Source organism: Lissotriton vulgaris, chromosome 3_1 (assembly GCF_964263255.1).
Source record: "Lissotriton vulgaris chromosome 3_1, aLisVul1.2, whole genome shotgun sequence".
NCBI lineage: Eukaryota > Metazoa > Chordata > Amphibia > Caudata > Salamandridae > Lissotriton > Lissotriton vulgaris.
In genome coordinates, this window is record NC_141689.1 from 1,815,625,874 (window position 1) to 1,815,653,620 (window position 27,747).

The following is a 27,747-nucleotide window of genomic DNA, read 5'->3' on the forward strand; positions in this document are numbered from 1 at the left end:
AGTTTCTTTAGAGTCTACTTCCGAATAAACGGTGGCTCCTGTATACATGATAACACCTTGGGAATTTGACTAGCCAAGGTAATTAACTTAATATATCCGAAAAATGAAGAATAAAAATACCGCAATAGTTTTTTTTCAAGTTTATGTTTAAATTATGTCTTGAAGGTGTGTACCTTGATGAGAAGACTGGTACTTTCAAAGTACGGTATAGACCGTATTATCAAAGTGAAAATTCCAATATTATTTGTTCACATCTTGGATGTGATTTTGAGGTATGTAACTACCATGAATTATTAAAGATTTCAGAGATCAGTAGTTGTCACACAGTAGATATATAAAACATACATGTGTCCAAATGACATATAATTGTGTCAATTTTGTTCGTAGGTAGTAGTTATGTTTTCAACGTTGTGTTGAGCTCAGAATTGTTTAAAAAATAGTATGCTTAAAAGAATGTAGATTGGAACTGTACCATGTCAAACTGTTTTATTGAAGTTTAATAAAAAAAAGGCTGGTAATAAATATGATGTGATTAATTGTATGTTTTTACCATTCAGAAAAACTGTCCTGAAGAAGGTGTTTTAAAGCAAAAAAACGAACCGCTGCGTCGACAACTGTTTTTTCAAACTATTGTTTTGCTTCAAATTATTGTTTTCCTGGTGACAGGAAATGTTTAATTGTATTTTAATATGTGTTTTTATGATATTGATTTGATGTATACAATTATGTACTGTACTGAATAAACCATGTATTTTAGAAATTGTGTTTTCTAAAAAGTTCTTAGTACTTTCATCCACCTGTTACTCTTGGATATTATGCTTTTGCCATGTTGGTACTAGTTTTCTCTTCTGAGTTCTGATAAAAATAACACTATCCTGTTAGGTTTTCTGTATTCATTCTGTGTTAGGGACATTGTTGCTTTACCACTAAATGGAAAGACCCTAAGTAAGCACAACAGACACGCGCACACCCACTCACAGAGTCATTGCTTCAACTTCATTAGACAGATGACCAGGACAATAGGCACTGAAGTCTTCTCCAAAATGGTGAAGAAGTACCCAAGAGAGATGCTTTAATCTGAATACTGCGTTTATGACACACATAATATTACTTTTTAATTAGTTGTTTGTTTACTGTCTCACCATACTATTCTTGAAGATCTTAACACGTTTTTTTCTCTTTTTTGAAGTTCAGGGCCATCATTTCTGATGAAGGTAACTTTATAAACTCATTTGAGTCTGAAGCCTTGTGTCATGTTCTGGCATTACCCGACATGCAAGGTTACTACCTAGTGCGTGGAGAGAATGCTTGTGGGTGGAATTGGAACAGGGACGTTGGAGAATGCTAATGGGAGAGGGACAGTTGATCGGGGCTGATATTATTGAAATCTGTACCGCTATCCATTACGGAATGAAGTTGGAGTTATAAATCCTACTTGCAGTGTCGTAACACGCCACACATCTATTCGGAAGTGTGCAGTAGAATGGTTAAAGGCACTACCAGCCAACAAGATTTCATGTAGATAAATGCAAATCCTCAAAATAGAAGCAATTGCCACTCAATGCCTCACCTGTAGCCCGAGCTGTGGGACAGCAATCAAGTATAAAACACTTGTGACTCAAGGTGCTTATCAGACTTAGAGGTCATTTCAGGCTACCCATTAAACGAGGTCAACCTACCCAGAAGACAAATGAAAATGTAATCCATTTAATTTGAAAGTGATATATTGAGCCACAGTACATAATGAATTTTAGCCAATGCATTCAAGAAGCAAATCATAAATAACATATTGATTTACTCCACTATAGGATGAGACAACAAACACGCAGCCAGCCAAAATGGTTTTGTAATCCTGTCTAGGGTTTGAGGAGGACAAGAACTTTGTGGTCTTCTTGCTATGATGCACTTTCCATAAGGAAGAATCTCCTCTTCAAAGACAAAAGCACAGAACACTGAAAAACTGGCTTATAAATGTATGCAGAGTATTGCTCACATGCTAGGTTTTTAATTTGATCACTATCATAATGAGAATATAAGGAGGAGAGAATGCAAGTGGATTCTCCAATCACAATCCCAGTTATAAAGAATTCGCTCAATGGTTAGAGCGGCAGACCCTGATGCAGAGGTCTAGCCCGGGACCAGGGTTCAATTCCCCGCCTCGGCGGGTCTTGGGATCAAAAATTTCACGGACCTGATAATTCTCGCCTCGATGCCTATTCCAATCATGGAGTCCCACTCTGCAACTCTGGGCAATAGCTTGCTTAATCTCCACAACGGCCCCCACAATGCTAAGGATGCCTGGCCTCCACCTTGGGGGTGCCCAGGAGTGGACGCCTCACAGGGAAAGCCAGGATGGGTTCCACAGCGGTATTCGTACAAGCGCCTTGAAACCCTTGCGGGTGAGTAGTGCGCTATACAAGTATCACTTTACATTTTAAGAAGCAGACCTGTTTGCACAGGAGTTGGGCGACAACTATGAATGGATACCATACCAAACCTTCACCCAAAAGTTAAGATTGGAAACATAAAACAACCACAGTAATTTCCACAAGGTAAGACACACCAGGCAAGATCTTAGAGCTATATCCGTTTAAAATTCAAGTGATCTTAATGTTTGTATAAATCTCACTAGCCTGTTTCCACTTTTAAATCCAATTATGTTCAATATATAGGGCAAACAATGCTTTAGTCACATATGTGGCTTTTGAAAAGCAAAGTATTTCCTACAGAATCATCACCCGCCCATAAATGTTTTGTTTTTTGGGGGAGGGGGGCAATGCTCACCCCATTTTGTCTGCAAACTTTTAGCTTTACTTTGAATACAATAAATATAGTGTCAATGTTATTTGGAGAAAGGTCTGCACCAAACAATGTAAAAAAAGCCACAAACAATATTTTGCACACCAACAAGCTGTCTGCCTAGTGTTATGCTTAAGGATTAACATTTAACATTTTTGCTTTATTCTTTACGTCGATTTATGAAAACATCGCTGGCACAGAAGGACTCTGAGGTCCATCAGCCGTTAACACGTGCGTAAACTACACTTTTTTTATCTTGCTCACCGTTTCAGGACTTTTTTTGACACAGATGATGCACACCTGTGGTCGAACAAAGCAAACACAAGATGATGGATGGAGTGCTGAACCTTTTTAGACACTCACCCCCAGTCACAGATCTGGGTTGAATCCATTATCGTTCTTTAGCTCACTTCACCACTCAAGTTCAGACCCAGCCATATGCAAATCAGTCTTGACCCTGTTCCTCTTAGGAACAGTCCAGCTCGTACTGCCAAGCCAGATTTACCCTGAACCAGAAACAAGCACCCTGGGACCGGTTTCGGGGTAACACACCTCATGAGCTTGAATCCAGTAGCAAAGAGAGCAAGGGAGCAAGGTCTGGGCATACCCTGCCAACTTAGAGCGAACAAAGCAAACACAAGGAGATGGTGGACAGAGTGCAGAAGCTTTTCAGATGCTCACCCCCAGTCACAGATCTGGCTTGAATCCATCATCGTTCTTTAGCTCACTTTGCCACCCAGTGACTGTGGGTGAGCGTCTGAAAAGTTTCAGCGTTCTGTCAATCATCTCCTTGAGTTTGCTTTGTTCGCCCTAAGTTGGCAGGACATTCCCAGATGTGGGTCCCTTGCTCACTTTGCCACTGGATTCATGCTAGCCTCGCTCATGAGGGGTGTTACCCCGATACCGGTCCCAGGATGCTTGTTCCGGTTCAGGGAAGACCTGGCTTGGCACCTAGATCTGTGACTGGGATTGAGTGTCTGCACACATCCCCCATTGTGCAACCCCCTGTTTCTGGCCAACTTTTAATGGTTGTGCAACCCCCATGGACACCCACCTCAGATGTAATTTCTATTATTTTTTTTGCAGTGCCGTGTTATGGGATGACGGAAACTCCAGTTTTTACTGGTTGCATGGAATTGCAGTACCCCACACTCCTCCCGCTGGAGCTCACAGGGTGTCTGCACTTAGTATTACGGTCCGGTCTCCACGTAAGATCACACAGGGATGGCCAAGCTGGGTCCCCTCCTGTGGGAGCCTCAGAAGAAAAGTAACAACATTTCATTATTCTATAACTCATGAATTTCAGTGTTTTCTATGCTTCAAAACAATAGTTTTCATATTACTACAAGCCCTAACTATAACATCACTTTAACATGTGTGTATGTGTGCGTCAGTATGTCGTTTTTCAGAAATGAGAATTACAAAAATGTGCCAATGGTCGTTAAAGGTTTAAATACTAGAAATATATTTACCATTATACTGTGAACGCTTTACGAACCTGGGTTCAAGGACTAACAGTGGATCCAAATTAAAAAAAGAAATGTAGTCTATTGGACGGGGAATCTTTTTCTATGGCCATATATTGTAGGGCTGCAAACTCACAACTTAGACTGCAGAAAGAAGCACTCCAATTGGCTGGTTAAACTGAAGAATCTCTGTTGATGCCATCATTACAGGGAGCAAGGCATGGTCCCCACACTCAGCAAAAAGACCACCTAAGGGGCAAGGTGAGTATACACTGACCCCAAGGCTTAGATTGGAGAAGGGTGCAAAGATCCTCCTGAGTTTAAAAATAAAAAACAATTATTAATTGCACAAGATTCACAGCCTCAACTCATAGTTCTCAAACCCACGGCTTATGTCGGGCTCGCGACACCTGCACACGTGCTTTAAACTATGCAGGGAAGCGAACATAGGCCCAGGAGTTTCATAGTTGTCAGACTCTGCATAAGGAGTGCGAGTGCAATTTATGGTACTCAAGAAGTGCAGCAGCTACTCTGTTACTTCTATTTCAATAATGGTGTGCTGTCATTCAGCCCACCCAAGGTTTTTACAAGTACTGAAATATTAAGTAAGACAGTTTTTAAAAAGAAATTGTGTTTTGATTATGGAGATTGTATGCTCTCTTTAATCCTTTTACCATTATTCTCACACTTGTGATTCAATTCAACTCAAAGGGAAGAGAGCTGTGATTACAATGCCCAAGTACCATGCACCTAGAGTCTCCATCTAGGACCAACAAAGAGTAGTGCATGTGAAAACAAACTAGAAAAGCTTTTTACTTCTACTCAATCCAGGCTTCGTGCATGGGGGGGGGGGGTTCTGAATCCTTTAGGGCTACATATAGCAAGTTGTCTTTTCTGTAAGCAGTTGGTGGTGGATATACTCATAAATGTTTAATAATAACAAGATGTTATGTCATTGTTTTAACATTCCAGTAGCAGGAGAGGACAAGCTTGCATATTTCATAAACTGGTTGACAGGTGAATTCAGTCAGAGTTGGGGGTATGATCGAAATCAAAATGTGTTAGCTTGCAGAGCTGGTTTAGGCGCAGCCACCACTACAGTTTATTCTGCCATCCAGAAGTGAACCAGCAGACATCAAAACTTTGGTAACAATAGAAGAACTCAGAAAGGGTTAATTGACATTTGTATAATGGCAGACAGAGATGCCAGTTATCTCAATTAAACGTATCAGTGGCTCTGCTTATGAATTGAACAACATGGGGAAAGAGTTTTTTCTTAATTATGTTTTTATTGACTTTCCAACTTAACACATCAATAACTCGTCATCTAAGACAATAAAAGCTCTAGTCCCGCCCTTCACAATTGCCATTAACCAACTGGTCCCCATACTATCAAAAGTCCTTATAGAATTTCTAAAGATAGCCCTGTCTCCACTGGGCCAGGGACAGACTAATTTGCATGTAGCCAGGTTCTGAGCTGGGATGGTGCAGTGAGCTAAAAAACGGTGATGGATCAAGCCCTGATCTGTTGACTGGGTAAGAGTGTTCTGCTTAATTCAGATACTCTGTCCATCACCATCCCCTTTTCTGAATCCATCCTCTTCACATCAGGGTCTAGATTTCCACCATCCAGTCTGCTGCAGGAATGGAGGCTATGCACTTCCACTGGCTAAGGAAGCAGTCCCCATCTTCCATTGTTTGTCATGTCAACACAGGGCATTACAAAATGGTGTTGCAGGTGCACTACACCCACATACACATGTGCACTCAGCATATACATGGGATGCCAGTGAAAAATTCTGGAAATACATATATCACAGTAGCATTACACATCAAAGGCTTGTAGGCCACACTCTGAGTGAAGGGGCTGTAGGCCACACTCTCTGTAACACAGATACAACATTCTGGTCATATCAATAACATGATATCATGCCACCATTGCTTTATGGGATATACCCAAGACAGGCACAGAAGTCCTCGGTCCCTAATGAGGGTACGCTTGCTAGGCCTCTACAGGTCACACGAGAAGGCAAGGATCTTGCATAGTCCGGGACAGGCCTAGTCCTTTGCTCAAAGACATAGGTTAGCATGGCACCAGGGCCAAAATAAAAGTCAGTATACCAGATACACATATAAGTTGATCACTCGTGGCAGGAGAACAACTCTATATGCCAAGCAGGGGACATACCCATCCCAAAAAGCAAAAAGAAATCTTTTAAAAAATGTTAGACTTACAAGGGGGCATCAAGTTTATTTACCACCATATATGTTTGATGGATAAATCTGTAATCTAACGAATGAACAATGGCAAGTGGTCTTTCATAAATGATATGATTTCGTTATTGGAGAAAGGCTTTTGCAGTTTGTTTAGGAAAAGATCTTGTGTGCAAGCAGAAGTTTAGATAACATTGTTAAAGACACATATTTTGGTGAGATTATTTTCAAAGAAATTCTTAAATAGATGGGCATTTTTTGTTAAGGAGGAATTTTCCCTGAAAGCAGACATCCATGTTTGTTGTTTAGTTTTGATTTCAAATCCAAATCCGATGGGGATGCTCTTCTGTAAGATCCTTCAAACTACCATGAAAACACAACATATTGACCACATGAAATTGTAGTACTCAGAACAACCCACAAGGAGGCTGAAGTCAGATACTTTTCATCAAATGCATGAGTAGGATCAGGTTTACCCATATGCAAACAACAATGGATGCCACTAAATTGCTGCTACATAGACACAGATAAGTAGACAAAATCAGACAGAAAATAGAGAGAGAGCAACAAAGACAGCCTACCTGGGTGTAGTTCTGATGATGTGATCTTTATTGTTATTGTGCTCTTTGCTCACCTTTTCTGTAAAGGAAGATTTAAATACAAATAAGTGACACCTCAGTATATATGAGCTGCAACAGAAGCAAAGTAAAACGTGACCATGCTGCCAGTGCTATCCCCCCCCACTGGCATGCAAAAGTTGGATTAGGGTGCTAATAAGCTTCAGGAAAATATAAATCTCTAAGACAAAATGATTAGCCACAAATTTTATGGAACTTGAAACTACTCAGAGCCAACTCAATGAGAACAGAACTCACCAGCATCCTCAACACCTCCATCTCCACAGCAACCCTCCAAGGTAGATGGAAACACTCAGAAGCCAGACCCCTCCTAAAGAACCCAGCAAACTCAAAAATTACAGACCGATCTTACCGCTCCACTTCCCAGCCAAAGTACTTGAGACAGTCATCAATCAACAGCTCACCGAATTCCTGGAACTACACCATCTACTCGACACCTCACAATCAGGATTCCATGCCAACCACAGCACTCAGACCGTGCTGATTGCCACCACAGATGACATCAGAACCCTCCTCAACATCAGAGAACCTGTGGCCCTGATCCTCCTGATCTCTTTGCTGCATTCTACACCGTCTCCCACCACAACCTCATCGACAGACTCCACAACATCGGCATACAGCAAAACTCCCATCTGGATGCACACAGAGCATCTGTCTTGCCTCCCTTCCCCTCCACACCAAAGGACATCATATGCGGCGTATCCCAAGAATCGCCTCTCAGCCCTACTCTGTTCAGCATCTACATGCCCCCCTCGCAGATGTCATCAGATCCCATGGACTCAACATAATCTCCTAAGCTGACAACACTCAACTTATCAGCTCGCTCACTGAGGACCCCTCCAACGCCAAAATAACTTCTGCAATGCCATAACTGGCGTAGCCAAATGGATGAGAGCCAGATGCGTCAAACTCAACTCCGACAAAACAGCAGTACTGATTTTCGGGAAGAACACCTCCGCATGGGACCACAGCTCTTGGCCAGCGGAACTCGGAACTACATCCACACCGACAGACCACGCATGCAACCTCGGCATCATCCTCAACAGCCAACTGATCACGAAATGACAAGTCAATGCAGTCGCCTCCTCTTGCTTTTACACAGTTAGCATGGTCTGCAGAACCTTCAGATGGATTCCAATCAACACCAGAGAGACCGTCATGCAGGCCATAATCACCAGCCGCCTTGACTATGGCAACACTCTCTAAGTCGGAATTTCCACCTAGCTCCACAAATGACTCCAGACCATCCAGAACACCGAAGCCATTCTCATCCTGGACCTCCCAAATGGACCCATATCACCCCCCACCTTAGAAACCTCCACTGGCTACCCATCCAGAAAAGATGCCATTTGAAGATCCTCATGCATGCTTACAATGCTCTACACAACCAAGGCCTATCCTACATCAACCATCGACTGAACTTCCACCTGTCTGCAGGACACCTGCGCTCCGCCTTACACTCCCTCGCACACACCCCTCGCATCCATGGCAGATGCAGCGGGGCTGATCCTTCTACATCGCTGCCAAGACCTGGAATGCCTGCCCCATCCCCTCTAAACAGCACACTCCCTGGTGGACTTCAGGAAGAAACTCAAGACTTCGTTTTTTTAAGGAGACACAGCACCCTGAGCCCCCAGATACCCCTAGGGGTGACAGTGCTGCGTGCTACAAATTCTGATTGATGGATTGACTGACTACACTAAGGCTGAGATGTGTTGAAATGAATGGTATTAGTACAAAGGGAACATTGCCTTTTGGTTTACAATCCAAGGATACATGGACAGTGACCCTTTCTTGACCCCTAGATACTCCTGCTCCTGTTGTACCTGACAGCTGGAAAAGAAGCTCGGAAGCCATCTTCACCGATATGTCTTGGCTGAAAAGGTTTCGGTCTGGTAGCACTCTGCCTTCTTGTGCCTTTAGCAAAGGTTCCATTTTCTCTTGCCTCAATAAAGTGCTGTAACCAAAATTATGGTTGGGTGAGACTGGGATTCCCGTGTCCGGGATGTCCACTTCCATTGGCTCTTCTTTTATCTTCGTGGTCTGCATTTCCTTGGAACTTTCGGCTACGGAGGCAAAGAGGAGGCAAAAATGAGTATGTTTGTCAGTGTTGGTGGAAAATTTATAGAACACGTCATGGTCTACAACCCTCTATTTTAACAGGCCGAAGATGATAACAACACCATATAAGTTACTGTGAAACACTCACAGGAAAAGTAACAAAACCCGAAGCAATACACAAACAGATATTCAGACAAATAATTTTTAATCTAGCCTCACAAACGAAGCACACTCTCATCTTAGAGTTATTTATTGTCAGTGAAGAACACAGTGTGACCAACCCAGCCGAAATTTGAATCGTTTGTTCCATCTGCCATTGAACCAGTTCTGGGTGGGCAACTTTTTACATTTTGTCAAAATTGATCCCTACATTTATATAGGGAGCTACATTTTACATGTAAATTCCATTCACTTATCTTGATTTTTCAGAAAGGCAGAGCAGTCTCAGAATGAATATAGACACCATCTGTTTGCCTTTCTTTGCACGTTGGTCCAAGTCAAAAGGTCCATTTTAGGCAAATACCAGATATTTTCTGCTGATGTTCACAAACTGCATGGTTGAACCACTAACACTGGCAAACACGAGCCAGTAAGGCTGAATGAAGTCCTCCGTGCACGATACACCGAGTCTTTTATGCACAACATAAAATAACACTCTGTTCTCAAAAATTATGCAAATGATTTCCAAAAGATTTTAATGACAATAAAAATATCTCACAACCTACTTCTCAGAAAAGATTTGCTTTGTCTGTCACTAAACAAAACCACATTGCCACTTTACCGTCTTTGCTACTGCTGAAAAAAAGGGAACCTTCTCAGCAAAGGACATTAACAATAAATAAAGGTATAAGGGAATGTTCACTAAAAGTTTTAAAAAACGGTGGAAATTTCCCATTAATTTTAATAGCTCAATCATTTTTACAGGAGTTGCAAGACCCTACTTTCATGATCAGCCTGAATTTTGTAGAATGGGACTATTTATAGTGTTATTTAGACTCGAGTGGTTTATGTGACTGCAAAAACAATGAGTTGGAAATAGCATTTGCACCGTGATTCGAGTGTGCTTTTGGGCTCAGTAAAATGCTAAATGATGAAAAATGACAAGAGACAAAAGTAAATGTGTGTTCTGCCTTTTCACACGCTAGTACACCATTTTTCACAATGAACATGGGCCCCTACCCACAAGTTTGACCAAGTGGTACGTGCATCGGCTAAAATGCATTGTAGCTCAATTTTGGCTCTACTCCTGGTAGGAGCTAGTGCTTGAAAAGGCGAAAATTGTGTTTTCACCCACTTTAGTCCTACTGCCACAGTCTGAGTGGCCCTATATGCGAAAATGCGAGAACTCCAAATACAATATTGAATGGCTTTTTCTAAATGGGTCTCACGAGCATTTAAAACGAAGCTAAAAATAAGTGTAACAGGATATGCCTGTGCCCATTAGCAATAACTGGGTGGGAAAAATATGTACACACGTTTTCTGAGCTGAATAATACTTTAAGTTCAAAATAAGCTTTATTGAAAGTTTTGAAAAAGTCATATAAACAATTTAAATACATGAATGCATAAAAATGATACAAAAAGAATAAATGAAACACATGAGAACAAGAATCAAAAATCCAAAATATATAAGAAAAAACTGTTCATATGAGATAAATACAAAAAGATTAAAAGAAAAATACCAGCTAGGAGATAAAGAGTAATACAATACTATGAATAATACTTTAAGGTCTGAGTCCAGCCAACAGTTGTCACTCACAACCATAGGGCTACAGTGTATACTATACAGAGACAAATGAGGCTACTCTATCGCCCAACACCAGTGTAAAGTACACAGCTATTCCTCAAGAATTATTCCCACTCTGTCACTCATAAGACTTAAATTGCATTACATTGTTTATATTTTTGTTTATTCAAGATAAACAGGATATACATTCTGAATACTGTTATTACAATACAATACAGTCTAATAAATTATTCTAAAGTGATTCAGATAATTCTAATGTGCTTGGTCAAATAAACGTAGTATATTTAGCTTACAGAAGATAGCGAATTATAGAAATGTAAATGTCTCTTAACGAATCAGAAAACTAGTTTGATTAATTTTTAAGCTACTTATCTGCAACCGAAGCTGTCCAGCAATTATTTCAATGCCTGATTCATAAACTTGAAATTAAATCCAATACTTTCAGATTACTTTGAAAAATATCCCCATCTTTTTTCCTAATACATGAAGTTGTTTAGGAGTGTGCATACTCTAGACCAGGAGACTCCAACCTTTTCTGTAATAAAAGCCTCTTAAGTTAAATGAAAGTCATCCAGAGCTACTAATATTAGTGTCGTAATAGTGACCACATCAGAGGAGATTGCATCAGTGTCCACCACATGCAAGGTTACTGCCAATGACAACTACAGTGCATCCGGTATGGTTGCCTGCAGTAATATAAAAAACAAACTTTCACAACATATTATGCCTCTACTTGGGTGCAACATAACAACCATAGCTGCAATGCTTCGACCCAAGGTATTATTATCTGTAAAAAGTCTCCACAATGCCACGTGATGTATCACTCAAATATCAGCTTTAAATATATTTTGTAAGTAAATGCAGCTATTTTCTCCAAATATTAGCTAATGCGTTCTGAAAATATATACATTTTAGTCTCAAATATATACACTCTCAATTTTAATATAAACCTATATAAATTCAACCAAGCAAAAGCTTCTTATTTAACAGGCTGGTAGCACACAGGAGAGCTATCTATAGGAAGCTGGAGAGCTACCAGTAGTTTACCACCTACTCGTTGGAGAAGCCTGCTCTATACAGAGCTATGGAGGATCCTCACTCAGTCCCACCCTCTTCAACGTATACATGAGCCCCCTCGCGGCCATCGCACGCCAACACAACCTCAACATCATCTCTTACGCGGACGACACTCAACTGATCCTTTCTCTCACCAATGACCCCTGCACCGCCAAAACTAACCTACACGAAGGAATGAAAGAAGTTGCCGAATGGATGAAACAAAGCCGTCTGAAACTGAACTCAGACAAAACAGAAGTCCTCATCTTAGGTACATCCCCCTCTGCATGGGACGACTCCTGGTGGCCGGAAGCCCTCGGAAAAGCACCCATCCTGACAGACCACGCACAGAACCTAGGCGTCATCCTGGATTCCTCACTCTCAATGAACAGACAAGTCAGCGCCGTATCCTCTTCCTGCTTCAACATTCTTCGCATGCTCAGAAAAACTTTTCGCTGGATCCCCTCCGATACAAGGAAAACAGTCACCCACGCTCTGGTCACGAGCCGACTGGACTACGGAAACACCCTCTACGCGGGTACTACCGCAAAACTCCAGAAGAAACTCCAACGAATCCAAAACGCCTCAGCCAGGCTCATATTAGACCTCCCACGCAACGAACACATCTCTGGTCACCTTAAAGACCTCCACTGGCTACCCGTCAATAAGAGGATCACTTTCCGACTGCTTACCCACGCACACAAATCACTCTACGACATCGGACCAGATTGCCTCAACTCACGACTGTCCTTCTACACCCCCTCCCGCCAACTACGTTCTTCCAACCAAGCCCTCGCCACTGTTCCTCGCATCAACAAGACCACCATGGGAGGCAGATCCTTTTCATACCTGGCTGCTAAAACATGGAACTCACTCCCCGCTTACCTTCGCCTTACCCAGAACCACCTAGCGTTCAGAAAACAACTTAAACCGTGGATATTTGACAAATAATCCTCCTCCCCCTCCTAAGCGCCTTGAAACCCTCTGGGTACGTAGTGCGCTATACAAATCCTATGACTTAACTTGACTTGACTAAAAGAAAGATGGCACCCTAATAGTTTGATTCAGACTAATTTTCCATTAACACTTGAGAAAAAGTAGGGCGTGTCCATAGAATCAGCTTGCCTTTATAAAAGAATATAAAAGTCTCACCCGCTGTCCAGGATCTCAAGGACCCCAGGCACAACATTTTTAGAAAGGGTACTTTGCATTCAAGAAGAGTGAACACTTGAACATGGGCTAAAATGATGCCCCAGTTTTAAATGAGATAAGATTATTTAGTACAAATGTCAGAGACAGTTTATAGCATAGGCAGAATCTTCTTCTTCAGCCCTCTAGAGTATCAAATATTACAGCATATTACTTAAATGAAACAAGTATGCACCATTTCCTGCACACAGCATTGATGCAAATGGAAAAGTAATTACTAAAAAAATAATTTTCCTTTGTTTGTGTCTTCTAACCTTACTCTATAACCCCTGCACAGCTCTATGTGAGGTTTGCGTTGGCAGAGTAGGACCTCCGTCATCAGGGTACAAAGCATTGAATGCCTGATTCACAAAGGTAACCTTACCCTTTTGATTCCTTTTTTAATTTATTTTTTATTTCTTTATTATCAAGACACGCTTACACATATATCACACGGATACAACATGACCTGATGTTTTATACAAATGAGCTCCTTATGAGAGTGAACAATTACACATTGGATGCACAATAAATAACATTGTTATTTACATTTTTCATATTCAGTCATGCATCCATTGATGTTTAAATGTAGGCTAGTTAACATCCTGTTGTCTTCTTCTCTGTTTAGTGTTCCTACAGTGTTCAGGGCTAATCGCTGTGCGACCTGTCCCTATAAGTTCAGCCAGTTTCATCTCGCTTCCGCAAAGTGCAGGTATCCGTACACTTTATATCATGTTTAAATTTTTTTGCAATTCACAAAGCAATTTTACAAGTAGTATCTTTACGAGTGCGGACTATCCACATTCGTGGAAGAGACTGCACACATAAAAAGTTAGGCAGCCGTAAATATATTACTCATACAATTCATTGTGAATTGCAAAAAAATTGTAACTTACATAATAGAGTAAGATTACCTTTGAGAATCAGGCCTTAAATACTTAAGCTGCTGAATCCATGGTACACATAGTTGGCTAAGGTCATCTTCATGTGTTACTAAAGCCCAACATCCCGCCGTGATGGGCTATACCGACTATTAAAGGCCATCGCCATCGTTAAAGGCCCGAGCCGAAGGCGAGGCCCTTTAACAAAGAAGCTGGACTTTAATAGCCCATATAGCCTAGCTACGAACGGCTATAAGTCTATTAGAACATTCTGCCACTAGAGGGCAGAATGTTCTAACAAAGAAAACAAAGGCTTCTTTGATCCCGAGGGGGTTTAAATTCCCTAGGGCTCCGAGAGGCCTTTGTGAAAACAACATTGGAATGTTGCTTTGCGGGCCTTTACCGGCCCATAGAAGCACGGAGCACTCCATTGTCTTCAATGGAGTTCTCCACCTTCCAATGTTCTAATACGTCTTCCCTGGGAAGACCATGTATGGTGACACACATTCAAATTCATACAAATACATGAACAAATCAAGCCAAACAACTGAGACTCGAAGAGTTACTTCTGGCTCATAGAGTTAGAGCTGTACTATAGCATAAGGAATCTAAGAAACATATCTATTCTCACAATAGTAAAGGATGTTTCTTTAAAGACAACAAGAGTACTTGGAAATCGCATGATTTTTCATAGTTTATTGATAAGTCAAAAGGAGGGAGTACGCCGACCAAAGAACTGAATGACTTTTGTTGTTGATTTCATAGGTCAATTGTACAGAGGCTCCTTCCCTTGTCATTGCTGGTTCAGACAACCCCCACCTACAGGGGCCGTATTACATATACAACACACTTTCTTTGTTTCCGCCACGGCACACCTTTAAATAGGTGTGCCATACGCAAACAGGGAAAGTGCACTTTATTACAGTTGTAGTGTCTTGTGAGTTCGAGATGACAATACTCTTTTGGTTCCGGATGGACTCTGCAGAACAATGATGTTAGTATGTGGCTGTGGGTTATAGAATTCATGATTTAGAATGTTCAGTTCACGGTTAAACGCTGAGGAATAAAGATGTGTAATACCAGCCTCCGTGTGTGGCGTGATCATTTACAAGTACCAGGGCTGGGGTAGGATGCTACAACAGTGAAAGCTCTGCCCCCAAGCCAGATGCAAACTCGTGCTGCCCTGGGCGTAGAAGCACAGAGATTCCCTCATTTGCATGGGGACACGCCCTCATGTAAATGATGGAACGGCCTCTTCAGATAGCCTTGGCACTACATATGCGCCACGGCTATCTATAATAAACTACTGTCTTCTGTCCCTTCTGTAACACCAAAGTGCCACAGAGGGTGCAAAAATTGGGCGTACATGCCAGTTGCGCCCCTGGGGCCCTTGCTGTTATACGGGCCTGAAGTACTTAATTGAGACTATCTGAACTGATGCTTTTTGTAGTGTAAGTAACCATCATTGTTACCATTCTTGCACCGCCATGGCACAGAGGTTTTGATGGTGTAATTAGTAGCTGTGAGTCACATTTTAATAAATTGCAAGCAAAAAGAGCCTCACATTCAACAACATAACATCTTTTGTGATGGATTCTTGTGTTGATGTCTATACACATGGATTGGAGCAGCTTGCTTTAGCCAAGTACTTGAACCTTTTCTGTAGTGGTCCACAGGTGCCATTCTCTGTAAATATTGGGAACAATTAAATGTGGCTCAACTCAAACACCATGTACCTTGGAAGTTTCCTATGTAGTGAAAGAAAGTATAAATACATTTACTTCAAAGTGTGGTTTTGCCATTGTTATACCTTCAGGGTGTTTCCTGACAGAAGTGAGTATGTGAAGGATCACAAAACATGTTTTCTTTCCTGAAGGTGAGGTAAAAAGCTTCAGTACAGACTGTCACTGATATAATGATCAGTAGCAAGGGTTATTGGATTACAAAGTGTCTGCTTCGATTGAAGGCAAGTGTGTTAAGGGGGTTGAAGGTGTTTGAGAGAAAAACACAGTGACAAGGCTAAAGAAATTTAGTCTGGTGCATTGGTTGAGGTCACAGAGGGTCTCCAAGATGATCTGCTGCTTTGACAAGATAGACGAGCAATGTTGTCTGGTTATTAGTATCCTAAAGCTTACAAATAATAACCTTGAAAAAGCACACACCACAGATGGACAATGGCACAAAAAGAGGCCAACAGAGATAGTTTCTCAATGAGGCATGAAAGGAAATGAAGAGAGGGGTACGTCGTGAACAAACATCACTTTAACAAATAATAGCTTTCATAGTCTTCCTCACAGCTGCAGCGTTTCTAAAATACAAAAACAGACAAGGAATATAAATACATTCCTTAAAGTGGTGCTTTTGAAGTCATGAACTTAACTAACATTTACTCCATAAACCTTTTCTCTGCAGGTAAAGGAACTGCTATTAATGGGAGACAGACCCTGGTTGATCCTGAATGTACATCTGAAATCACCTCAGCATTCGAGGGTGGATAGGTAAAGGATGCCATCCTAACTCTATGAAAAAATGTAAGGAGTTTTGAAATAGAAAGATCCAGGACATTTAAAAAAGTATGTGGGTTGGCATTAACGCCACTGGGATGTAAGCGTTCATCGTCAGACATTTTTACAAAGTGAAAAACCTTGAAGTATTTCTACATACACCATTAGCTGAAACATAAGCTCTCCCGGCTCAACCTTGCCACCTTGTGAGCAAGGCCCAAGGAAAGGGATGAGAGCACAGTTGTTGGCTTTATTCCTCAGAGCACAGTAGAAAAGCGTGGAGAACACGCTTAAGACTACCATTAAGAAGAAACAGAAATGGAGAAAAGTAGACACGAAAGATGTGGCTTGAGGTGATTGTGATAAAATTATAAATAACAAAAATTAAATGCCGTTTAATTATTACTAAAAACAATATGGGTCTGATTACAAGTAAAAGCGATATTTATCACACCTGGTAAATAACAATACCCTGGGGTTCATTATTTAGCAGGTGCAATAAATAGCTCAGATTACAAGTTAATGGGAAATAACATGTGGATTTTGGTGTTTAACACAGCAAATACCGTATACATTTCTGCTGTTCCATTTAGGTAGGTTTGACCTGCCGAAATTTAACGAAGCTTGAGGTATTTAATGCATCCGATAATTATTAAACGCGTTAAATATCTTTTAGCTCGTAATTGTGATCCATGCGTTAACAGAGGTTTACACACAAGCCAGACATTAACGAGCAACTCATAATCAGGCTCTATGTGGCATAAAAAACTTAAGGTGTAAAACTTATTTTCTGTTATAATAGTCATCAGGCTTTGGAGCAGGCTTTAGTGATATTTAGAGTTAGCATTAGCTAAGGGCAAGGCCTCTGGAATTAGGCAACATGGGAGGGCCAAATTATGTGGCCAGGCTGACTAACAATGTGGCAAGAAAAAGCAAATTATGCAGAATAAAGTGGCATATGGTAGTACCTCAATATTTTATTATTTTAACACTATCTGGTAAAAGGTTTCTCATACTTAGCACCGGTTTGACAACCAGTTAAAGGAATAAGCAAAAGAAAAGTGACCAATCAACCTTTGCAAAGGGCCTTCCACTGATCACCAACACATATTGCTGCGTGTTTTGTAACTTTTAATCAGTTTGAACTAGAAACTAGTTTTTTGTTAAAATTTGCAGATTATGCAGCAGATGGTGCAATATGTGGCAAATGTTGCAAAACCAAAATTATGCAGACGCAAATTGCATAATTTTAGTGGCCCTGACCAAGGATAAAGTTTAGAATTAATATTTAGATTAGGCAAATATTTAGTGCTTGGTTTAAGGTTAGTGTCGGTGGATAAAACTAGCATTTTTGCAGACATTTCATTATTGTGGTCGATCTACTGTTCACTGAAATTATCATATTTTGTAATTCTTCATAGTGGGTTCTTCATGATGGTGTTTAATGGTATTCCTCATACACATATTTTTCATTCCAGCATAGATAATTCAATCCATGGCGGCTAGCTACAATTAACACAGGTGGGCTGACAGGCACCATGATGGGCACTAATAAAAACCAGCCGTGCCCTTAGGCCCAAGTCCAAGGCTCCGAGTCGTGGTCCGTTTTAAACTGTGTTTATAATGGGCCACGATTGAGAGCTCTGTAGTTGAGACTGAAGGCACTGCGAGTTTCTCACTGTGCCTGTCAGTAAATTAAGGCAACTTAATATTAAAAAAAAGATTTATTTACCCGTTGCCTCATGCTGGGTGCCCCTCTTAATCTCGGCAGCACAGGATCCAAGAGTTCTAGCAAGCAACTCCTATCGCTCTACCAATCCAGAAGCTTCTCTCAGCAGCATGGGAGTAGCACCAGGATTGGCTGCAGCGCACTGGTGTGATGCTTCTTAAAGCAGTGGGGTTCTGTGCTTGCTCTCCACCCAGCTGTCTGAGACCGCTTGGGTTAGAGTGTTTAAAGTGTGCATTTCAGGCTGGCCATCGCAAGACGGCTGGCCAAAATGACATGTGCACTTTAAGCTAAGTGCAGAGTATTCCTCTTTGCTGCTACCCCGACCCCAGACTTGGCTGCTGCCAGCAGGGAAAATAAAATAGTAATAAATGTGTTTTCTAAAACATTTTATTTTTCATGTTTCCTACTCTCTAGCGGAGGGGCGGCGCTTATCTGCTCTCATGGAGGCTGAATTCAATTATGAAAAGGGATGAAATTATTCCTATCCATCATCAATATTTTGATATTTCACAAGGGAAACTGAAACAGGATGAGTTACCTGGATTGCAGGACATTGTACAGGGATTGAAATCGCACTCAAGCAGACTTCCTGAGACAGGAAAGACACTTCCAAATACTGATGATAATGTTAACTATCAATTCCAAGGAATGGACATGTCCCTATTTATGCAAGTTATATGACGTTAATTAGTCGTTGGGTGAATATATTTTATTATTATTTGTTTCAGTTTGCTTGAGCACATCTGCAAATGTTTTTATCAATAGGATTTACAAGAGTCAGAATACTTCAATGTCTATCATTCCAAACTCATGGCTTCCGGGAGAATCAGGACCACTATGAATATGATGTGTCCCCTTATGCAGGTATTGCGCACATCAATTTTCAACATGGAAGTCATGTTGCTTGCTGTGTGTTCTAATGGATAGTGAGATATCTCATGCTTGTGCAGCACTCATCATTCCGTAGCGGGTCTTCTTGCAGCAACATCTAAAGCCGGTTTCACAAAGATAAACTTACATCTTTGTGTAAGTGTACTATGTTTTCGTACTCAAAAACTATGGGGTCCATTAGGATGGCGGACGGACATCCTGTCTGGGGCAGGGACCGTCCGCCACAAGGGCGGAGGTACCGTGCCCCGAATTAGGATGCACCCGCCACAGTGGCAGGTGCATCCCGCATTTTTAACATTGCGGCAGACGGATCGCCATGCAGGCGGTGGCGATCCGTCCGCCATCCTAATCAGCCCCTATGTGTGGAGTTTTACGACACTGCACTCCCTAAACTGACGTGTGCGAAGTTCTCCACCCCAATTGCAGAGTCTCCAGGTGCAAAGAACTCCTCACACATAAGCATAGGGAGTCGTAAAACTCCTTACGTAGTTTGTGAATATTGAAAAGTAGTAAAGTTACGCAAAGGTGTAAGTTTACCTTTCTAATCAGGACCCTTAAATCTAACACAATCAAAAGGTGATGGGAGGAATTCTTGCCTGCCTATTGGAGGTGGGTCATGACTGATGTCATTGATGTAATTTGAGATGTCATTAATGACTTCATTTAACAACGTGTGAATTTCAGTGTTTCAGTTTTTTCTTAGTTTTTTTAAGAATTAGTACAACTCATTTCAACACTCAACAATATTGTTACTTTAACTGTAGTTTTTTCAGGAATTAAATATATATATATACATATATACATATATATATATATATATATATATATATATATATATATATATATATATATATATATTCACTTCGAAAAACATGGTTAAAGCAAAGTTATGGATACAAAAACATAAAACTCACGGAAATTTGCCAGTTATGGTTAGCTCCAAAATCCATAACTTGGTAAAAAGCCATCCAAATGATAACATGCAAACCAAAGACACGCCAGGCCCAGTGTGTATGCTAAACCCCAGTGGGGGGCCAACCCTCACCAAGCATGGCATTCGCCCAATGCTCTGTGCCCAAGCTCTTATACATGGCCAACCATCATAGCACAGGGTCTAAATGCCCTTACCTTAGACAGGGGGTCAGTAGATGTTCCTTATGCCCTCTCTTTGCTCCTTCATGTTTATTTTTCAGAACAGGGGGATCTAGTGACCTATTACTCTAATGGTAGCAGCATCATTTTTATTCAGGTCACGGCTAGCCAACCGGAGTGCTACGGGCCCAAAATGCAAGACGAGAGAAAAACCTCCCTCACCAAATCAAATTTGTTTATTATTTTAAATTTGGGTCCACAGGCGGTCTGTGATTCGTGTTGCACATCGCTACAGACTAATGATTAAGGTATCTCTAACTATCTTCTGGAATTCTACTGAATGGATTTACAACAAACCAAGCAAAGACACTACCATCAGGATAGATCTACTTCGATGCTAAGGTTGATGTAATTCCGTTAAGTGATTTTAATGCACCAGAGAACAAAGAATCTTATGGGAGTTAAAATGGGAAACATCACTTTTGTTGATCCTTACCCGTGATGGATTTGTACGAAACTTGCCATGATAAACCCAAACATGATTCACTTTTTTAGTACATTACATATGCAGATTCGTAAAAAAGCTCCAAAGTTATCAAGAAAACAAAAAATGCCTTTTCAATGAAAACACTGAGCTAACCATAACTATTGATTCACTATCACTGCCTCTTTAAAGCATAAATATGGGCATTCTGCTATAAGTAAAAACAGCCTGCAAAGTCATTATGTACGAGAAATAAAAATTCTGTAAAATTGGGATTTAAGAATCTCTCTCTCATACAACTGGCTTACAGTAGAGACTTTTTACACATGCAACTCTTCCTCTGTTCGCTCAAGAACACTGCTTGCCTTCCTACTCTAGCACTACCCTGTTATGTGGATACCTAAGAGCTGAGTTACCTAAAAGGTATATAACCCTGCAGAGCATCCTCTATGCATGGACTTTAACTTAGGTCCATAACAAGCTATAAAGGTCCCTAAACACAAAATTCATCGCTTTGCCAGGTGTAGTCGAAGTGACATCCATCATTCTTTTAACCTCTGATGATATCCCATGAAGTAGCATTACATGCCTTTGACCTCAATGGCAATAGAGGAAGTGATCCACAGGATGTAACGGCACATAGGTAAACTAAAATCTACAATAGGAGTAAGAGTACAAAAAAAAGAAAAAGGTTACTACCGAAGAAAAGATTCTAGTTTTATCAGACGCCATTTTGAGATTGCCTGCTCCATCCACTAGATGCTGATTCGGCTACAACATTATCACCGTCAAAGTTCGGAATTGGGCTCCTTATGTGGTTTGAGCAGGATTTCAGCCCTGGCACAGTTTACTCCTTCATCCGCTATTTTACTTTGATGACCTAGACACGCTGGATACAGATGTGAATATAATAGCCTAATCTTCCCCAGCGCTAAAGTCATTCAGCCAGATGCAGGCAGGGTCTTTGGGTCCAGTTTCTATACTGTATCCTGGATTCACAAGGTGATAATGATCTACTCAATGAAGGCAGGTTATACTTTATTACTTAGATGGCCGGTGAAAAAAGAGCAAGGTGAATTGAGGAGTGCTGGCACACACATTGGGGTGCCTGTGGATCACCGAATTTGTTGGAACAGATTGATTTAACATAATTTAAGGAAGGCTTATGTGCCCTTAGTGGGGAGTCCATATTCTGGGCTCGCTGACTAAATTGTCAACTAGACTGTCACAATAAAGAAACTGCAAAAAACAACAGGTGATGGACAGAATGCAGAACAACGTCACACATTCACCCCAGTACAGAGATCTGGGCCTAAATCCATCGTTTTTTTGCTCACCATGCCATTCCAGTTTGAACCCAGCATATGCAAATCAGTCTTGACCCTGTGCCCCATGGGAACAGTCCAGCCCGAACTGCCAAGCCAGGTCCTCCCTGGACTGGAAACAAGCAACCAAGGACCGGTTTCGGGCTTTCAGCCCTCATCAGCCTGGATAGCTTGATTCCAGTGGCATGGAGAGCACGGGACTCACGTCTGAGCATACCCGTCTCACTCAGGGTGACAATTGCAAAAAACAACAGGTGATGGACAGAATGCAGAACAGTGTCATACATTCACCCCAGTACAGAGATCTGGGCCTAAATCCATCGTTTTTTGCTAACCATGCCATTCCAGTTTGAACCAAGCCATATGCAAATCAGTCTTGACCCTGTGCCCCATGGGAACAGTCCAGCCCGAACTGCCAAGCCAGGTCCTCCCTGGACTGGAAACAAGCATCCAAGGACCGGTTTCGGGCTTTCAGCCCTCATCAGCCTGGATAGCTTGATTCCAGTGGCATAGAGAGCACGGGACTCACGTCTGAGCAGGGTCAGACTGATTTGCATATGGCCATGTCTGAACTGGGGTGATGTGGAGTGCAAAAAAACGATAGATTTAGGCCCAGATCTCTGTACTGGGGTGAATGTATGACATTGTTCTGCATTCTGTCCATCAACTGTGGTTTTCACAATAAGGAAACTGACATATTAAAAGTGTTGGATGATATGCATGCCATCATAGAGAAAGGTGATGTCTGTCTAATCATGCTCCTAGATTCAAAGGAACTGTTCTCCAATATTTCTCAGCATTTCTAAAAAATCGTAAACAGCTAGTGAGAATCGACTCCTCTACCTCTGGCACTGCCCCAATAACGTGAAGTCCATCAAGAATTCATCTTGACCCTAACGCTTTTCAACATCCACAAGCAGCATAACATAACTGTGGTTGAAACGATGGACATCACAATTCATCAATATGCAAATAATACGCAAATATATCTAAAAACATATTTAATCCAGGACACTGGAGAATTAAAATCCTGTATAGCTAAACTGATAAAGGCTCCTCAAAACTGCACTGTTCTAAATCTATTCTCCCTCTTTGGCCTTCTGCAGCTCCTCCATAGCACAGAGATACCCCTCTGGGGGTGATTGGGGCGCTTTACAAGCAAATAAATACATTAAATGCCCAAGAATGTACTAAGACTGATTCCTGTAAAAATGAATTGCTATTTTAATTAAATCTAATGATACTTATCATAAAACAAAGTTGTTCTGTGACTTCCATTCCATTGGATTCTCTCCCCTCCAGCAAAAAAGGTACAATCTCTAGGTAATGCTATGTTATACCCCGGTATGTCTATGCTGTATGTTGCCCGTTATCACTATTTACCAATTAGGCAGGTGCCATTTAGTCTGCTGTGCACTTTTATTTTGCATGCACTACTGATTGTTTAATTTATAGGCATGCTATGCACTTTAGTTTGTATACACTGTAAACAGGTTTAATGAAGTATAAGTATCTGATATTTCTGTTAAAACAACATGCACTGCTGAGCGATTAAAGGCCTCCGTTTCCTGTTGGAATGCCTGGCATTTATTTTGTATAACAGCTGCTGGCTAATTGCACACTGCTGAGCAATTAAAGAAACCCCCTTTCCAGCTACCCTCATTTCCTGCTGGAGTGTCTGGTATTTTGTTTTTGATTGTACAATGGCTGCTGTCTAATTATACACTGCCGTGCATATTCAAGACCTCTGTTTTCAGCTGCCCTCCATTCCTGCTGGAATGTCTGGTATGTTGTCTTTGTTTTTACAAAAGCTGCTGACTAAGTAGGGGCCTCTGTTTCCCGCTGGAGACTATGTTCTGATTGTCAGGTAGCACTCTTCACATGCCTGACACAATATAAATACCATATAGTATGACATTCGTTTGACTTCGTCAAGCCATATTAAGAGAGAGTTGTGTCTCCTGGAATCAGTGTCCGTGGGTTCCGAGCTCCACTGCCTGTGACAAGAACAATCCAGACACTGTTGCCTGGAAGCTGGGTCTTGCAACCTCTTTTGGATTCCCATAACTTTGAGGAGACTATCTACAACTTTGAACCCTGGAACCCGGATGATAAGCTGTTGCAGCGGTGCCTCCCTCGCCTTGACCATGACTATCCCAAGGATACAAGATCTCCAGGAAGGACTGCCCCACCCACCCAGGAGGAGGAATCGCCATCGTCCACAAATCCAGCCTCCGCCTGAGCACACTCCCTGACGAGTCCACAGAACTGATGGAACACCTTCACTTCAAGATACTGGCCAGCCCCACCGCCGCCCTCCGAGGAACCCTAATCTACCGACCCCCTGGACCCCGCGGACCCTTCGCCAACTCCATCACGGACATTATCTCCCCGCAGGCCATCTCATCCACCAACTACACCCTGCTGGGAGACCTCAACTTCCACCTCGACAATCAACTGGACCCCAACACAACATGCCTCCTGGATAACCTCCACAACATTGGACTCCGCCAGATCGTGACCGAGCCCACGCACTCAGCAGGACACACCCTCGACCCCCTCTTCACTACAGGAAACTCCATCACCTTCAGCCACACCACTGAACTCCCATGGACCGACCATCGTTGCGTCCACTTCATCTTCAGAACCCCCACCATCCACAGACACCAGCACCTGCTTCCACAAAGAAACTGGACCAAAATCACCGATGACCAGCTCACCTCCTCACTCAACAACTCCACCCCAACCATCGCGGAAAACGACGACCCCAACACCGCAGCCCGAACCCTGCATAGATGGATCTCGGACAGCACCAACACCATAGCCCCCCTCAAGAAAAACAACAATACCCGTGCCAAGAAAGCTAGATGGTTTACCACCGAACTTCGAGAGTCCAGGCGCACATGCCGCCGCCTCGAAAAGGCCTGGAGAAACAACAAATCCACAGAAGCCCACAACAACTTCAGAGCCGCCACCAACACCCACCATCAACTCATCAGAGAAACGAGGAAAAAAGCGATTGAAGACAGAATCTCCACCCACGCACACAACAGCAAGGAACTCTTCAGCATCATCAAGGAGTTCGCCCAACCCACCAGCGAGTCTACCGACATCCCTCCCTCACAAGACCTCTGCGACAAACCCAGCATCTTTTTCCACCACAAAATCAAGAGCATCTACGACAACTTCGACGAAGACAACCAACACACTGAACCCTCACCAACCACCCCCGACACCCGGAAACCAGCGATTGATGACTGGACAGCCCTCACCACCGAAGACACATTGAAGACAATGAAGTCAATCCACTCAGGGGCCCCCACGGACCCCTGCCCCCACCACATCTTCAACAGAGCCGCCAACACCATCGCACCCATGCTCCGCCAAACCATCAACCGCTCCCTGGCGACCGCCTCGTTCCCCGACGACTGGAAACACGCTGAGGTCAACCCCCTCCTAAAGAAACCCTCAGCGGACCCCACCGACCTCAAAAACTACAGACCCATCTCCCTGCTCCCGTTCCCAGCGAAAGTCATCGAGAAAGCCATCAACAGCCAACTCGCCACATTCATTGAAGAACACAACATCCTCGACTCCTCCCAATCCGGCTTCAGAAAAAAACACAGTACGGAAACCGCCCTCCTCGCCGCAACAGACGACATCCGCACCTTACTGGACAAAGGAGAAACAGTAGCCCTCATCCTCCTCGACCTATCAGCGGCGTTCGACACAGTCTCCCACCGCACCCTAATACGCAGACTCTACGATGCAGGAATCCAGGACAAGGCCCTTAACTGGATCTGCTCCTTCTTCTCCGGCAGGACGCAGCGGGTCAGACTCCCCCCTTTCCTCTCGGACCCCACACCTACCACCTGCGGAGTCCCCCAGGGCTCCTCCCTCAGCCCGACGCTCTTCAACGTCTACATGGCTCCACTTGCCCCCATCGTCAGAACCTACGGACTCAAAATCGTGTCATACGCAGACGACACCCAGCTCATCCTCTCCCTATCCAACGAGCCCAACACCGCCAGACGCAACTTTCGAGAAGGCATGGAAGCCGTCGCCAAATGGATGAAAAACAGCTGCCTACAACTAAACACCAACAAAACAGAAGTACTCATCATGGCCCAAACCCCGATGCCTGGAGCGACACCTGGTGGCCCACCGCCCTCGGAAACCCGCCAACCCCCACAGACCACGCACGCAACCTGGGAATCATCCTGGACTCCGAACTCAAAATGGACCGCCAGATCAACTCTGTCTCATCTTCCTGCTTCCACACCCTCCGCCTCCTTCGTAAGACCTTCAAATGGATCCCCCTCGAACACCGAAAGACAGTCACTCACGCCCTGGTCCCCAGCAGACTCGACTACGGCAACGCACTCTACGCCGGAATAAACAAAAACCTCATCCGCAAGCTACAGAACATCCAGAACGCCGGCGCAAGACTGGTCCTCAACCTGCCAAAACACTGCCACATCTCCCAGCACCTGCGCACACTCCACTGGCTTCCCGTCGAGGTGAGAATCACCTTTAAGATGCTCACCCACGCACACAAGGCCCTCCACGGCACCGGACCAGCATACCTGAACAGCCGACTCAAATTCCACGCACCCCAAAGGACCCTACGATCAGCCCAGCTTTCCTACGCCATGGTCCCCCGCACCAGAAAGACCAGATTGGGAGGCCGCTCCTTCTCCTTCCTCGCAGCCAAAGCATGGAACGCCCTTCAGCTCCACCTCAGACAGACAACATCGCTCCCAATCTTCGCAAGAAACCTCAAAACCTGGCTCATCGACAGACCCCCTCCTTGATGGAATGGAACCTGCACCCCCCCAACCCCCCCACCCCTAGTGCCTTGAGACCCTTACGGGTGAGCAGTCTCGCTTTAACAAACTCCTGATTGATTGATTGTTCTTCCCGGCGCTCAACGCTTTAGCTACTTCAGCCTATTAGAACCTCCAGCTAGTGCAGTAGACAGGCACTTCTTGTTTTTCATTTCTCCTTTTTTAAGGACACCCTAACAAGTTTGAATTTAAATGAGAAACCTTTAGCACAAGAAAAAAAGAAATAACTGCAAATTGTGTGGGAAACATCTGTTACAACGCGGATGTTTCAACGCGGTGCTGTTACGACGCGTCCGTAACAACGCAAGTCGTTACCACGACTTGCGCTGGAGGACGCTAGAAGATTAAAAATAGTAAATTTACTATTCCAACACCTTCCCTAGTGTCCACGGGGACTGGTGTTAGAATAGTAAATTATACTATTCGATATCCGCGCCCCCAACGCAAGTCGTGTTAACGACTTGCGTTGTAAGGGACGCGTTGTAACAGCACGCGTTGTGACGGTACGCGTTGTACCGTCACCCATCCAATTGTGTGAGTCGTGTGAAGTAACAAAATGTAAAAGACAGTTAATAATACCCCCAAGTGGACTAGGATTTTTTTCCAGTATTACTTATTTGTTATTCTCACAAGGACTTGCACCGTAATAATTCTAAATGAGACTTTTTGAAAAAGAGCACATTTTCTCCTAAGTATAATTTTACCTTATGAGAGTAGAAGGGTAAAACCAATGGTGGTCTCCGCAAGTGGGTTTAGGGATTGTAGAGGTAAGCAGGAAACAACTGAAGGGGGCAGCAAGAAAAGCATGCTCAACTGATTGTAAAG

The 27,747-nt window shown here is 42.8% G+C and overlaps 1 protein-coding gene across 2 annotated transcripts in view; it reads right to left on the reverse strand.

The window, feature by feature from the left end:
• ZNF827 (zinc finger protein 827) overlaps positions 1–27,747 on the reverse strand; it is a 578,049-nt gene that overhangs the window by 99,062 nt on the left and 451,240 nt on the right. For both annotated transcript variants that reach the window (XM_086962262.1, XM_086962263.1), the window contains exons 6-7: positions 8,944–9,183; positions 7,061–7,118 (exon numbers count right to left, since the gene is read on the reverse strand). In XM_086962262.1, the coding sequence (XP_086818388.1) occupies positions 7,061–7,118; positions 8,944–9,183 (298 nt within the window). The remainder of the gene's footprint in view (positions 1–7,060; positions 7,119–8,943; positions 9,184–27,747) is intronic.